Here is a 16,255-nt window from a genome sequence, read left to right on the forward strand (position 1 = left end):
TGATATCATTTGAGGGGGGCCTTCCCTGAAAATGGTAGTTTGGCTCAGGTACTGAGAATTGTCTCTTTGAAGCACCTCCTTGCCCGCCACCCAAACTAGGCATTGCCTGAGAGATGTGAGATGTCTCCCTGTATGTGTGCTCGTAAATCTTAAGTTGTTGTGCAAGTTTTCCTGTTTGAGAAGAAGGAAGAAGTGGAGGCTGCTGGACAAGGGGCTGTGTGGCCTGAAGGGCTAACTTAACCCTTTTCTTTCCTGCGTTTGTCAGTTTGTGGAACTGTGCACTTGTAGGTTATTTGCATGTATCACTCAATTAGTGTACTGTCTGTGTACCTTTATTTCTTTAGAGCTTTTGTACTAAGCTCTTCAGCCAAAAAGGTTCTCGAGTGGTTTATATACCACCCATTAGAACAAGACAGTTCCTGTTTACAGGCTTACACCCCCCTTTTTTAAAAAGACATACAAGGGAAAAGGGACAGGGAGGGAAGAGGGGAAAAAGCAAACCCAGGTGCCAATTCCTAAATAACAGCTCATCTAATGACCAGATGGCATAGGAATAGTTCAGGGGAAGGAGGTGCATGATGGAGTTGGTCTTTCAGCAAAACTGCTGGAATGAGGTCTGCTTCTCATTTCTGCCACTGAGGCAGCCTGATGGAAAGGCTACCACTGGGTGGCAGTAGAGGGAGAGGGTGCCCTATTGGAGCAAACAGCCATTTGAGTTTTCTCCAGATAGACATTTGCTCCAATTTAGCACTAGAGAGAGAGTGTGTTTCCCCTGGAAAAGGAGCAGGATAAGGGGAAAACTGCTTGGATCCGTACCTAGAAAGTGTGGGTCAAAGGGAAAACTGCTCATACCTGTGCTTTTTCTGCATGGGATGAGTGGAAGTATGAACGAGCCCTAAGTCCTACTGACATAGCCTGATGGAAATAGTTGAGCTGTACACCAGGGGTAGGCAACCTAAGGCCCGTGGGCCAGATGTGGCCCAAGCGCCTTCTCAATCTGGCCCGCAGACGGTCCGGGAATCAGCGTGTTTTTACAAGAGTAGTATGTGTGCTTTGATTTAAAATGCATCTGTGGGTTATTTGTGGGGCATAGGAATTTGTTATTCCCCCTCCCCCCAAAAAAAATAGTCTGGCCCACCACATGGTCTGAGGGACAGTGGACAGGCTCATGGCTGAAAAAGGTTGCTGACCCCTACTGTACACATTAGCAAGTATACACTCTTTCACACAAATACTTGCATATGGGGTGTCAAGAATATGGTGATAGAGGTGAATGGCTGCTTTGTGTATTCAAGAGCAGAATTATATATTTATAACATTTCCTAAGAGGGTGTCACAAGACTATTTCTCTCCTAACCCCCTCCCCCCTGCATTTGATACTATTGCCTAATAAAGGCTTGCAGAGCAACATTGCTCAAATTCCTCTCAATTTAAGAGTCACCTCAGGTCAGAGAAATACCTCAAGTACGGTATTTCTCAATCCAGGTGTCAAGGTTCAAAGAGTTTATTGTGAAGGGAAGGAAAGAGATAGACAAGGAAATGCGGGAGCCCACATACCAGACGGGGCTCCTTTACTCACATGATGGGTGGGGAAGAGGATTTCACCACGGAGTTACGTGCGTGTTACAAAAATATGTCACATGATACAAAGTACAAACAATAAATAAAGTCATAAATATATACACTTGGCACCATGCTGGTAAGTCAACTTCATGTCATGAAATAAACCAGGCCAGAATGTCTATAGCAGCTGAGATTTCGCATTGCTGAGAACAGCAAAACCCCATAAACAGAGGTAGTGAATGGTATCTTTGGTGTATCTGATATATATGTTGTTGAAAGGAAGAAAAGGCCCTTGGGTATAGGGCAGTATATAAATTCAATAAATAATAATAATAATAACTCAAGAATCCTGTGCCCACCCGAACATCCACATCATACATTTGAAGCACTCTGCTATCCCTTTAACAGTCATCATGGCTCCCCCCCAAAGAATCCTGGGAACTGTAGTTTATTAAGAGATCTGAGCCCACAGACCTACAGTTCCCAGCACCCTTAAGAAACTACAGTTCCCAGGATTCTCAATGACTGGTATAAGAGTGTTTTAAAGGTATGGTGTGGTTGTATGTCGTAACATGCTTTTTATTCAGTAGCAAGAAAGAACTTGTTTATCCTGAGTGTGAGGCTAGCTTTCCTCCTCTGCTATATCTTTAGGCGGTATAATTCCCAGAGGAGGAAACAATTTTGGGCTTTTGACTATCCACCCCCATCTTTTAAGACACTGAGGATCAAACTACACATGTTGTTAAGAGATCTGTCCAATTTCTGTGGTTCTCAAAGTTACAGCAACTGCAGAGCCCCCCTAAACTGGATCACAGCCACGGGAGAAATAAGGGGCAACCTTTCCTCCTCTCCATATTCCCTGCTTTTTCCAGGAAGAGGTCTGCTCTATACAACACTGTGTTCAAGCATCTCTTGCCTACCTGACAAGCTTTCCCCATGAAAAACCACCCCTTAAAGCTGAATGGGAGCAAACATCAATTCAGGTTTTCTGTGGACTGACACTTGCTCTGATTGAGCTTTAAAGAGTGGGTTTTCACAGGGAAAGCTCAGGAGCATAAAAATGGTGCTCAGTTTTAAATTGCAGACTGTGCCTGGAAAGAGCAGAGGAAAAGCTAAGTGTGGATAAGCCTAGAGTGTGTGTAGTCCCATCTATGTTTGGCTCTGACTCCCTGCACCCCTTTTACTCTGAGCCTGAAGGCTTTGAAAGATTACCCCAAGGGAATGCAACCTGCAACAGCAAAAGGTTGCCCATCCCTGCTTTAGTAGCTGCATGACAGGCAGAAATCACATGGTTGACATGAGTCATTAGCGCTTTTTTTTGCTGCTGCATCACACGGTTGTCATGAGCCAACCATGTGATGCAGCAGCAAAAGAAGCTAATGCTATTCTAGGCTGCATCAACAGAAGTGTAGTGTCCGGTTCAAGAGAAGTAATTGTACCATTCTGTTCTGCCTTGATCAGAGCACAACTGGAATACTGTGTCCAGTTCTGACTGCCACAATTTAAGTAGGATATTGACAAGCTAGAACGTGTGCAGAGGAGGACAACCAAGATGATCAAGGATCTGGAACCCAAGCCTTATAAGGAACAGTTGAGGGAGTTGGGTATGTTTAGCCTGGAAAACAGGAAACTGAGAGAAGATATGATAGCCATCTTTAAGGGCTGTCACATAGAAGGTGGAGCAAGCTTGTTTTCTCCTGATCTGGTGGGGCATAGATCAATGGCTTCAGGTTACAAGAAAGGAGATTCTAACTAAATATCTGGAAGAACTGGAAATATGTGGAAGATACCAACTAAATATCTGGAAGAACTTTCTGACAGTAAGAGCTGTTTGACAGTGGAACAGACTCTCTTGAAGGTGGTAGACTTTCCTTCCTTGGAGGTTTTTAAGCAGAGGTTGGAATCCATCTGTCATGGATTCTCTAGTTGAGATTCCTTCATTGCATGATTTGGACTAGATGACCCTTAGGGTCACTTCAAGCTCTACAATTTATGATTCTTTGAAATCAACAATAGGTGATATTCTGTACATTGCATCTCCTCCATGCTAGGAGGAAGGCCCACCTGCTGATTTCAGCCTGCTTGCTAGCTGCTAGAGGTGATGGACCCTGAGGGAGGGGGCTTTTGCTTAGTGAGATACAACACACACATGCAGAAGCTACCTGGTTGGACACCTGGAATTTATTGATAGGGATGGGGAGTGTTCCCATCTGAAACCCTGGAGAGCTGCTGCCAGCCAGTCAGTAATGAGATAGATGGACCTGACTTGGTATAAAGCCACTTCTTGCACTGACCGGCTAAATGACAGCAACCCTATGACCTTTTCTTGGAGCTTAAGACAGATCTGAGCATGGATATGAACATAAGAAGAGTCAGCTATCTTAGGCCAATGGCCCACCTAGTTCAGCAGAAGAAGATCAAAAGAACCATTCTTGGGAACTGGAATCCTGCCTGCATATCCTCACATTTTAAGGAGAGAGGCCTCTGATAGCCACAAGAGCAGAGTCACTTCCAGATTTGAGGGGTCCCCAGGCAAAGTGCCTTCTGATGGGGCCCTGACATTAACCCTGCAACAAGCTTAGTAGTGGAGGGCAGCAGGAGTAGTGTGATCTGTGGTGAGTGGACCACAATTGTAACTACCCACATTGTCCCAATGGAGCACCACTCCATAGGCAGTTTAAGCCAGCAGCTTCCCAGCCACTGGATAGCTGTTTTGTAAGCCTGAGCCTGGGTTGAAGGAGGACCAACAGGGCCACAACAAGGCCATGTTTTAGCATGGATATGGCTGAGGATGCCAACTGAGTACTATCGCTGGGCATGCTCAGTGGCTGATAAAAAAATATCCAGGTGTTAATCTTTCTGCTCCAATCCCTTGCAGCAAAACTTGTTCCTGGAGTGGAGGACTGAGTCCATGAAGAAAAACATGAAATAAATTTCAGAAATGGTAATGGGGATGGGATATCCCCTTAATTTCTGAATGCCCACAAATTTGTGTATCAGAAAGGCCAAGAAGGACTGCTTTAGCCGACAGTCACTTCTTAAAACCGTACAGCAGCAGAGCTTGAAGTCTCCTTGATGGCCTCACTGGCAGTTCTGATGATCTCCATCCTCTTCCAAACTAAGCCTGCAGGATTGGCACAAAGGCTGCCCTCCTTTTCCAGAGAGTCTACTCAGAAGATAGTAGCAAAACGACAGTGGCTATGATGATGGAGATGAAGCTAAGACTTCCAGCTGATGCTCCATTGATGGTGCTTCTGTTGTTCACCGTTGACCCATGACCCTTGGTTTCCACGCTGGTGAAAGTCAGCTCTGGTATCAGGCTCTGGATCCATGACTGATAGGATGTGACACGGGCATAAACACCAGGGCGATTCTTCTGTGCACACCCTTCTCCCCAGCTCACCACGCCTGCGAGGAGCCAGGAGTCCCCCATTCGGCAGGCTAGTGGTCCTCCTGAATCACCCTGTGCAGAGAAAACCCAAATAGATTATGGGAAATGCAGGCACAGGCAGTGGGCAGAGCAAGCCAATTGGCACCTGAGGCAGCGCGTGTGCCCTGCGCCAAGGGCCAGGGCCAGCCGCCCATGGGGCAGGGCAAGCCAGGGCAGGACACTCCACAGGGCCTCCAAGGAGTCTGCCTGCCTCCTCCCATTCAGCCACTCTACAGCTGAGATGGAGGCGGTGGGTGGGGCAGCACGGAGCCTGTGGGTGCCCAAGCCATCGTGTCACTCACAGGAGAGATGCATGGCTCGGGTGCACTGCAGGCTCTGCGGTGAGTGCCGCCAGGCATTTTGTCACCCCCCTCAGTGGTGACACCTGGGGCGGACACCCCCACTGCATCCCTCTTCCAAGAGGGATGCCCAAGAGCTATGGCAAGGGCAGTAGCTCAGTAGCAGAGCATCTGCTTTGCATTTGGAAGGTCCCAAGTTTAATGTCTAGCAGATTCAAGTAGGACTGGGAGGGAGTCTTATCTGAAACACTGGCGAGCTGCTGCCTCTCAGTGCAGGTGAGATTGAACCAGATGGACCAAAGATCTGGATGTACTAATAATGGACTAAAACTGATCTGGGTCTCACCTGGCAGGCATCCCGATGTCCAGCAGCAAAGCCAGCACATATCATGTCATTTTTAATGTCCTTTGTGAGTTTGAGCTCTCCGGAGTCTTGGTGATAGAGGGCATTGCATGTGTTTGTGCTGATTATGGGGACCTCTAGCTTTTGGAGAATATCAGAGGTTCGCTGTTTGTCTGAAACAGGAGCAAGATAAGAGAATCAGTGCCATTGTATAATGAAACATTAAAATGGTGATGCTCTGCAACCAAAGGGATTTCATTTGCCTCCCTGGAGTTATTGGAACAGACTGGGAATGATTGCAGACTGCATTCTTTGCAAATCCCTGTGCATGCATCAGGTCTTCGCTACCTACCAGATTTTGCATGTCACAGAATGGTCACTGCATTTATCAGAAATTTAGAGCTATGCAGATTGCAGATTTAAGTTTCAAAAGACTATATATATAAATATATATCCGCTTGAATATGTATTTTGAGAGAAGATACACTTTATAAATCAATTTTTTTAGAGGATTTCATAAAACAAACAAATTCAAGTACAAAATGGAATTATGGTTAAAATTATGTGAGTGACAGGTTCTAGACATATATCCCTGTTTGTATAATTGGCTTACAAGTTGTCACACATCACCCAAAAGATTTCAAAGAATGACTCCTTTGTTAGCTACAATTTATTTGCAGACCTGACACTAACAGACTTTGGAGTCAATAGGGGATTAGGAATGTCTCACTCACCACAAAAGGTAATTGTCCCTGTTTAGGCATTAATGCACATTATTCATCTTGCTTGGCCAATTCATCACCAGTTGGGAGCGTGTCACACCCACTCTTTTTCCTCTTTTGATGGGATCTCATTTTCATTTTTCTTGGCATACGATTGTGGCACACCTGTCTCTTAGACTGCTCAGCTTTCGGGCCTCACTTTCTAAAGACATTATGGCACTCTATCATCTATCTATCATCTATCATCTATCTATCTATCTATCTATCTATCTATCTATCTATCTATCTATCTATCATCTATCATCTATCTATCTATCTCTATCTATCTATCTATCATCTATCTATCTATCTATCTATCATCTATCTATCTATCTATCTATCTATCTATCTATCTATCTATCTCTATCTATCTATCATCTATCTATATCTATCTATCATCTATCTATCTATCTATCTATCTATCTATCTATCTATCTATCTATCTATCTATCTATCATCTATCTATCTATCTATCTATCATCTATCATCTATCTATCTATCTATCTATCTATCATCTATCATCTATCTATCATCTATCTATCTATCTATCTATCATCTATCTATCTATCTATCTATCTATCTATCTATCTATCTATCTATCATCTATCTATCATCTATATCTATCTATCTATCATCTATCATTCTATCTATCTATATCTATCATCTATCTATCATGTATCTGTCTGTCTGTCTATATCTATCTATCATCTATCACTTATCCATTCACACCTTGAGGGTCCCACACCATGCATCTGATGAAGAAGGCATGTGAAAGCTTCTGGCCCCATAGATGTGCTAAGATGGAATCCTATTCACACACTTGCCAGGGCATAAGTCACATTGAGCTACATGATTTTTTTCTTCTGAACAGACTCATCGCATTGTTCATGTTTAAGGTGCCATTTGGTTCATTGTTTTTAATGAGAACTTAGATTCTGTTGTTGGGAGCTAGACCATTAGGGTAGAGATTACCTCCCCTGGCTTTCCCCCTAATGGATTTCTATTTTGTATCTATATTATCTTACAATTCATCTTTTGTAAGTTGCTATTCCCATTATACAATAGTGGTAGTAACAGTGACAATAATAAAAAAACGGTAGTAGTGGTAGTTTATTAATGCTCGGGCCATAGGCCGTTCACATATAAGATAAATAGGTACAATACAAAAACCAATAGTTATAAAATACTGCATAAAATCACCTTGCTACCTAGCAGTGATAAAAATTACAAACATTTTATAGGTGATATAGAATATTTTTTTGGTTATAGAATGCTCGTATGAACTAAGCTGGAATTATCTCTAGTTTGTTTCCCTTTTTGTCTTTCTCTTATTTTGGGGAATCCTTTGCACTATGTTGCACAAATGAAAGCCCACTTTGTGGCAGCCATAATTGTGTGCTCCTCTCCCCACTGCCCTTGGAACCAGGCATTCAGGAGGAAAAAATGGTAGCTACCAACCAAACTTTTTAATTAGCTTGACAACTTCTCTCCTTGCCTCTACCCCTGGGCACAACTTTATTTGCCTTTAAGAGCTGTATAAATAAACAGAAATCCAGCAAGTAGAGCATTTCCTGACCTGCAGATGCTGTTACAGCTGGATTTCTTCACTTACAGGACTTCTGCCTGTCACAAAACTGTTAGAGACACAGTAGCCAAAAATTACAAGCTCCAGACTAGTCCTGCTGCCTTGTGTCTGTGAACTGCTATTGTTAGGGATTAACTGGAGAAATCAGAGAGAGAGAGAGAGAGAGAGAGAGAGAGAGAGAGAGAGAGAGAGAGAGAGAGAGAGAGAGAGAGAGAGAAGCTGGAGCATTATAGACTCAGGCATGCATAGCTAAGGTCTCTCGCTGCCTAAGGGCACACCAGTACCATAAAGTACCGTATATATTGGTTTCATAACACTAGAACTGCTGGGTCTTCTTCCAGAAGGATCTTGGGAACTGGAGTTTGGTGAGGGGTGATGATTCTCTGTTAAAGATTCTTAACTCCTCCCACACCCAGAATTACAATTCCTAGGACTCCCAAGAAAGAGGGAATGGCTGTTAAACCACTTATAGTCTGGAGCATAAATTCCCCTCTAATGCAGCCTTCTCCAACCTGGTACCTTCCAGATGTTTTGGACTACTGTTCCTAGAATTTCCTCACCATTGGCCATGCTGGGGTGGCTGATAGGAGTTATCCCCAGTTTGTTTCAGCAGAGGGAGTCAATCTGCTAAAGGGCCTCAGTCCAGTATACCTGAAGGAGCGTCTCCACCTCCATTGTTCAGCCCGGACACTGAGGTCCAGCGCTGAGGGCCTTCTGGCAGTTCCCTCCCTGTGAGAAGCCAAGTTACAGGGAACCAGGCAGAGGGCCTTCTCGGTAGTGGCACCCACCCTGTGGAACGCCCTCCCACCAAAGAGAGAAATAACTATCAAACTTTTAGAAAACATCTGAAGGCAGCCCTGTTTAGGGAAGCTTTTAATGTTTAATAGGTTATTGTATTTTAGTGTTTCGTTGGAAGCCACCCAGAGTGGCTGGGGAAACCCAGCCAGATGGGTGGGGTATAAATAATATATTATTATTATTATTATTATTATTATTATTATTATTATTATTATCATCATCATCATCATCATCATCATCATCATCATTATTTCTCTCTTTTTTGAACCTACCTCTGCCTTGCACATCTCCCCAACCCGTGACCCAGCACATGTGTCCTGGGGGGAAGACGACATCGGAATCAGGGACACAGATGGGGACGATCCATTGAGAGAAATTCACTGGCCTGTCCAGCTGCAGCAGAGCAATGTCTCCGGATTTCAGATCCCCCTCGTATGTGGGATTGAGGATGATGCGTTTCACAGCAGTGGTGATGGAATGGGGACCAGGACTGGAGAGTTTCAGTACTCCGAGCATCACTGTGAAGTTGGAAGGTGTGCTGAGCCTAGAGAGACACAATGGGGTTGAGGAGACAGAGAGAATGTCAGCGAATTCTTATCCTTAGGGTTAAGTGGATGGAACAGGTTAAGGAGTTGGGTTGTGTGAAACAAATCCCAATATTTCCCATTTTTAATTTGCACCCCCAATTTTAAAAAAGTTCAATTTGATTTTTATCAGCTGATCTTTCAGGATTATCTCTAGATAAATAAAACTATTAAGTAAACATTCAAAATAATGCTGTTATTTTAAAATAATGATTTAAAAAATCATTGATTTTTAAAAATCAGCTGAAATCTATTCAAAAACTAGTTAAATAAGAAAGTTTTAGCCTGGTGCTGAAAGCTTTTCAAGCTCGTTGGCAGACAAGCAGCCCAGGGAGGCATATTCCAGAACCAGGGAGCCACCATTGAAACAGCTCATTTTCCATTCACCATCCACCAATGTTCTGAGGGTGGGGGCACCCAGTGAAGGGCGACCGAGACACATCTTGGAGTATGGGCAGATTCCAGTGGAAAGATGTAGCACTTCGGTTCTTTTCGTTGCAAACTCCTTCAATATCCCTTCAATTACTGTTCGGTTTAGAGATTTGGAGAGAAAAAAACCACCACCAATGTGTAAAATGGTGGTGTAAAACCTCGGGCTTTGTGGGGGGTTGGGGTGGGCTACTTTCACTGGCTTTCCTTCAGGGCTTTTGCATGGCTGGAATGTCAACTCTCACTTGCCTGGATGGACAACAGGGAGATGTGTCTGTAAGGTAAAGGGACCCCTGACCATTAGGTCCAGTCGTTTCCGACTCTGGGGTTGCGGCGCTCATCTCGCATTATTGGCCGAGGGAGCCAGTGTACAGCTTCCAGGTCATGTGGCCAGCATGTAGACATGACTAAGCATGACTAAGCAGCTTCTGGCAAACCAGAACAGTGCACGGAAACGCCATTTACCTTCCCGTCGGAGCAATACCTATTTATCTACTTGCACTTTGACGTGCTTTCAAACTGCTAGGTTGGCAGGAGCAGGGACCGAGCAATGGGAGCTCACCCCGTCACGGGGATTCGAACTGCTGACCTTCTGACCGGCAAGTCCTAGGCTCTGTGGTTTAACCCACAGTGCCACCCGCGTCCCTCTATATGCATATAGAAGCCTCCATTTTCAGTGTGGCTGCAATGCAGCCTAGTGTATAATGGTAAGAATCACAGCCTTTGCCTTGCATACTTTTGCCTCTGCTCCTTTCCCCACTGACATGTGTCCCACTACAGGAGATTGTCCATGAGAGTATGAGGCCCTCAGACTGGATCGCCATCCTTTGTGTAAACCACTGGGCTGGTCCAGCCCAAGTTAGAAACTTATATAGTACTGGAATCAGTGGGCATTTTTGGACTCAGTGCTGTCCACCAGTGCTGTCTACAGCTGTGCACAAGCCATTGACCAGTGCATGTAGCTTAAGTTCTTTATTTTGTTCCAAACAAGCCATGATCTGAAGATTCATTCTTGGCTTCCTGCTTGCTGTTCTGCATCTATTTTCACACAGCTTTTGCTGAAACTGATGCAGTGAAGCCGATGTAGACAAAAAAAACAAAAAAACCCTGACTGAATTAGGCTAGTTATAATAAACAATATTGTCCTGAGAAATCCGTGAGCATGAAGAGAGGCCCTTAAAAATGAATATTTCAACATTCAGCATTGAAAGCAGACTTTGTAAAATGTGTGTGAAATCTAATTTCAGTGATACTTGAGGGATGGATGGGATTGGAAAGGCATACTTACAGTTTAAAACAATGTGAAGCTGTGATGACCCACTGATCAGTGATGAGGGACCCTCCGCAGTGGTACGCTCCATCCAACCTTATGCTGACCTGCCAAGGCCACTCTCCATCCTGTGAGTCTTTTCCCCCTATGATCCGGCTTAGGATTCCCTGTTTTCCACATTCTGAGGAAGATATTATTAGGACAGGTCTCTCAATGGCTATTAAGCATAATTGTTAAATAGAGCTCCTGTGTTCTGATGCAGCAGACAAGTATATATGGCATACCAGTTACTAGTATAACTGCACCAGTTGCTAGGGGGACAAGGCAACACAGGATGCTTCTATGGTCCTGAATGCATCTACTTGGCCACTGTAGGTTGTGGTGTGGTTCAGGGAAGCAGCCAGCCTGCCATGCCCCTTTTCAGGCTACTCTATTGCATATTCTTTCCCCTAAGTTTTCCACCCATCCCCACAGAGTGGACATACCATTCTGTAGCCATTGAGCATGTCCAGTCCTTATTATAGTATTTTCCCCAGCCCTTCAGTTCCTCCTCCCATATATATATTACTTCTGCAAACCATGGGATTCGCCCAAACTTGCCAACATCACCCACTTGACAGTCACATTCTGGCAGCATAAAGAATGGCACTCAGAGAATCAGGCTATGTGTACACCATACATTTAAAGTATCCGTCCTTGTAAGAGCAACAATTCCCAGTACCCTTAATTAACTATACTTCTCAGGTTTCTTGGGTGGGAAATGTGCTTTAAATATATGGTGTGTATGCAGCCTGTGTCTCATGTTCATCTATAGGGTGATATTGCAGTTTTAGGGTGCAGGTCCTTGTGAGGCAAGACACTAGTGCTATTCTAATTTGATAGGGTTATAGCAGCCATGATCCACAGGGCTCTGTGACCAAGACCACCCTTCTCCACAGGGATTCCTTATCTCTAAACATTTCAATTGAATAATTTTCCTAATTAAAAACTCATCGGCTTCAAGCACAATAAAAGCATATAGAAACAGTACTCACTTCTGCTTGCATAACTTGGGTTGGCATCTGAAAAGAAAAGAAAAAGGGGTCAAAACAAAATCAATGTATTGGAACTAGAATCTACAGTCACACCGTGAAGGCTGCTGAACTATCATACCCCTGCCTAGGCTGGCTTTGGATCATCTGGGATGGGGCACCAAGGAATTTCTTTGACAGTCTGTTAGTGCTGCTCCCAAATGCTCCCCTAATTACAGTTACCCAGCAACCCCAACACACTCTCTTCTGACCCTTTCAAAATGGTGGGAAAGTTATGTTGCACAAGCAGAAATCCTTGGACTTGCAGATCTGTTTTGTTGGATACTGCCCATTATCTTGAAATGACTTGCCAGATGGTTATATTAAATGTAAATATTGTGGCTGAGAGCTATACATTCATCCCCCATGACTAAACATGTTGTTTTGGATTCAGAACTAGCCTGTGTTGGGCAGTGTAATTGTTGCAGCTAAGATGTGCCTTCCTTGATTCTGCCAATGCATTTAAGGAACCAGCCAAATACTCAAAACATGGCTCATCTTCCTGACTTTCAGGTCCATTCTACTCTGTTCATGGTGAGAATGAAGTGAAAAAAGACAACACAGGCATTTAATCATCACATTAATTTATATCAACACAGGAAATTGCTTTATCCTAAGTCAGAACCTGGGGCATTTTGCAATCAAAACACATGCTCTACCACTGAGCTACAGCCCTTCAGACTATATACTGACAAGTATATTTTTTAAAAAATACTTCAAAATAAATTGCTTTAAGAATGAGCAGTTGATTACGCTTGTCACTAGTTCTATCTCTCTCTTTTTTTTTTTTTAAAAAAAAAATCTAACGTAACCATCTCCTATTTTGGTTGAAAATATAGCCTACTTGTAAGACCTTGGAACTAGCCCCTCTAGAAACTCAGATTCACGATGACTAATTTTCACTAAAGCAGTTAAGGTCTTGCAAAGTCTGCTTGCCACACATCCATCAGCACCAACTGGCAGCTGTGGTTTGGCAAATGATAACTTGACTTCAAGATGTATTGTAAACATTTTCACCCCTAAATACCGCCACTAACAGCTTACAATAGCCTAAGCCAATAAAATCATTAAACAAACTAAAACATTAAAAGTAAAGCTTAAAAGCAAAGACATATAGAAATAAAAACTTCAATTTTTTAATTAAACCCCACTGAAATTCAGATATGTAAAGTAAGGCACTTTTTTCTGCCCACCTAAAAATCATCTGGGTGGGACTAATCTAACTTTTCTTGGGAGTGAATGCCGTAACCAGGATCCTTCCAAAGAGAAGATTGTCTCATGTTCCTATTAGCCAAGTCTCTTTAGGTGGTGAGAGAGAAAAAATGAACTTTGATGATAATTGTAACCCTTGGTCAGGCTCATACAGGAAGAGACAGTCTTTTGGATAATCTGGTCCTAAACCATTTATGACTTTGTAAATGGTGGCCTAGTTCTTGCAAAGTTGACTTGGTTTGCTTTGTTCTGGAAAACTTAGCTCAAGCAAAGCATATCTTAATTTCAATTGATTGAGTTTAAAAGAAATTTAGGAATGCATAGCCTATTGTCCAATGACCAGGCTGATCCGATGTGGGGAAGTCCTCTCATTCCTCAGGGTGGAATACAAAGGGCCAACAAGCCAAGTGAGGCTCATTCTTACAGTCTTTCACAATGCAATTCACCACCCATCACACAGTTTTGAAGTCGGTCCCCAGGGCAGGCACTGGTGGTAGGCCCTCCTGCTGGGGTGCTGATCATCTTCTCCAGATTACTGTGTGGTGATGTGGGGTGGAGGGTCCATTGTGCCCCCTACTGGCGGTGAGGAATATTAACTCATGCAGAAAAATGTTACACTTACCCATCAACACCTGCAGAAGCATCAGTACCGTCAATCCCATTAACCTTCTTTTCCCCCCTGGCACTTGTCCTTGATGCCCCATATTGCTACAGCCTTCTTCTTCTTCTTCTTCTTCTTCTTCTTCTTCTTCTTCTTCTTCTTCTTCTTCTTCTTCTTCTTCTTCTTCTTCTTCTTCTTCTTCTTCTTCCTCCTCCTCCTCCTCCTCCTTTTTAAATTGATTGTAGGTAAGCAGAGGTAGAATATGGCACTCTTTCAAGAAGGAGCATCTGAGACACACTTTACTATTCATGTGGTGCAAGCTTTGGGTGCTTATATATGGCACTCCAGGAGGGCGTATTCACACTGGGAATGCTGCCAGATATGGGAGTTTGTCAGCTGGGAATGTTACGAAACCTGTTGGGTAAATGCTGCTTGATGCTTCTAACCTGCCTCCTTCCTTCCAAATGTCTTCATTTCCCTGTTTCTAACTCTATTGTATATCCATTTCCCTGTTTCTCATGCCAGAATCCTTCCTTCCCACTCATCACAGTGGTTTCTGCATGCCCCATAAGGTCAACTCTCTCTGTCTTCAAAGACATCTCTACAATGTTCAGTCTGGTTTTCACCCCCTGCAGCTACGAGTTCATGTATTCCTTCCAGTTTTCATGGGAAAGTGCCCACACAGTGTCATTTCAGCTATACCTTAACATGTTCTAACCCACCTCTCCATTCAATAGGGGTGGTACATGGGTGGACCTCAAAGTCCACTGTTAGAATGGTGGGAGAGGTACCGTATTTTACGCACTGACCATAGGACGCACCTTGTTTTAGAGGGGGAGAATAAGAAAAAAACCCTCTCCCCCTCTCTGCACAGCGCCTCTTCAGCAAAGCCCCTTCCATTTATCCTCCTGCTTAGCTGAAGGGACGCTGCGCCTTAGCTGAAGGGGCACCTACCCTTCAGCGAAAGGAACCCGAAGCCTCCGGAGCGCAGCGGGAGCTCCCGCTGTGCTCCGGAGGCTTCAGGCGGCTATCTGGAGAGCTAGAGGGGTCGGTGCGTACCGACCCCTCTAGCTCTCCAGATAGCCTGTGGTTCCTTTCGCTTGTGGGGCTGGCGGTGGGGAAAGCCAAGCTTCCCTCGCCGCCAGCCCCGGGGAGCAGCGGGAAGGCTGCGCAAAGGCTGCACGCAGCCTTCCCGCTGCTCCCCGACCTGCTGCCTTCGGAGCGCAGCGGGAACTCGTGCTGCACTCTGAAGGCTTCAGGCAGCTTTAGTGAAAGCAAAGCAAAGTCTCTAGAGCATGGAGGGAATGCTCCCTCTGTGCTTCAGAGGCTTCGCATTGCTATCGCTGAAGCCAAGGAGCCTGCATTCGCTCCATAGGACACACACACATTTCCCCTTAATTTTTGGAGGGGAAAAAGTGCGTCCTATAGAGAGAAAAATATGGTAGGTAGCTGATGATGGTGTTCTCATCTGTGTTACGGATCAAGCCTATTGCTGACCAGTGTGTTGGGATGAGGGTGGCGCTGTGGTCTAAACCGCTGAGCCTCTTGGGCTTGCCGATCAGAAGGTTGGTGGTTCGAATCCCCACGATGGAGTGAGTTCCTGTTGCTCTGACCCAGCTCCTGCCAACCTAGCAGTTCGAAAGCACACCAGTGCAAGTAGATAAATAGGTATTGCTGCAGCGCTCTGTGCGCTCTGGTTTCCATCATGGTGTTCCATTGTCCCAGAAGCGGTTTAGTCATGCTGGCCAATTGACCTGGAAAGCTGTCTGTGGACAAATGCCAGCTCCCTTGGCCTGAAAGCGAGATGAGCACCACAACCCCATAGTCACCTTTGACAGGACTTAACCATCCAGGTATCCTTTACCCTTTTTAAAAAAACAGCAAAAAAACCCTTTTTACCTGTATTTATAAGAGTATTGGACCAGGATTTAAATCCCCACCCAGTCTATTGGGTGTTCTTGGACCAGTCATTGTCTCTTAGCCTATCCCACCTTACAGGGTTGTTGTGATGATAAAATTGAGAGTGGGGGGAACCATGTATGTAACCTGGGGCTTATTGGAAGAAAAGTGGGATATACATGTAAGATCAATGTGCTGTGTTCAGTACTAATCCTCATCAGAGTAGAACCATTGAAATGAGTGAACATGAGTAACTTAGGCCCATTAATTTTAGTGTGTCTCCTTTGAGTAGGACTAGCACAGAATACAACCCATAAATATGATATGACATTTTGCTGCAACAGATGGACAAGATGGTGTCCTTCTTCATTCCACACACAGCTGACTAGATTGGAAGTTGAATCTCATTTC

The 16,255-nt window shown here is 44.3% G+C and overlaps 1 protein-coding gene across 1 annotated transcript; it reads right to left on the reverse strand.

Moving 5' to 3' along the window:
- Positions 1–3,363: 3,363 nt before the first annotated feature.
- On the reverse strand, positions 3,364–14,246 carry LOC309355066 (serine protease 27-like). Its single transcript, XM_081885516.1, has 6 exons — positions 13,967–14,246; positions 12,097–12,123; positions 11,081–11,243; positions 9,052–9,323; positions 5,639–5,808; positions 3,364–5,026 (listed from the first exon to the last, which is right to left on the reverse strand). The coding sequence occupies exons 1-6, from the start codon at positions 14,046–14,048 to the stop codon at positions 4,730–4,732; spliced, it is 1,011 nt and encodes a 336-aa protein (XP_081741642.1). The 5' UTR covers positions 14,049–14,246; the 3' UTR covers positions 3,364–4,729.
- Positions 14,247–16,255: the final 2,009 nt, after the last annotated feature.

Source organism: Podarcis melisellensis (genome assembly GCF_964234715.1).
Source record: "Podarcis melisellensis genome assembly, chromosome: 13".
NCBI classification, from domain to species: Eukaryota; Metazoa; Chordata; class Lepidosauria; order Squamata; family Lacertidae; genus Podarcis; species Podarcis melisellensis.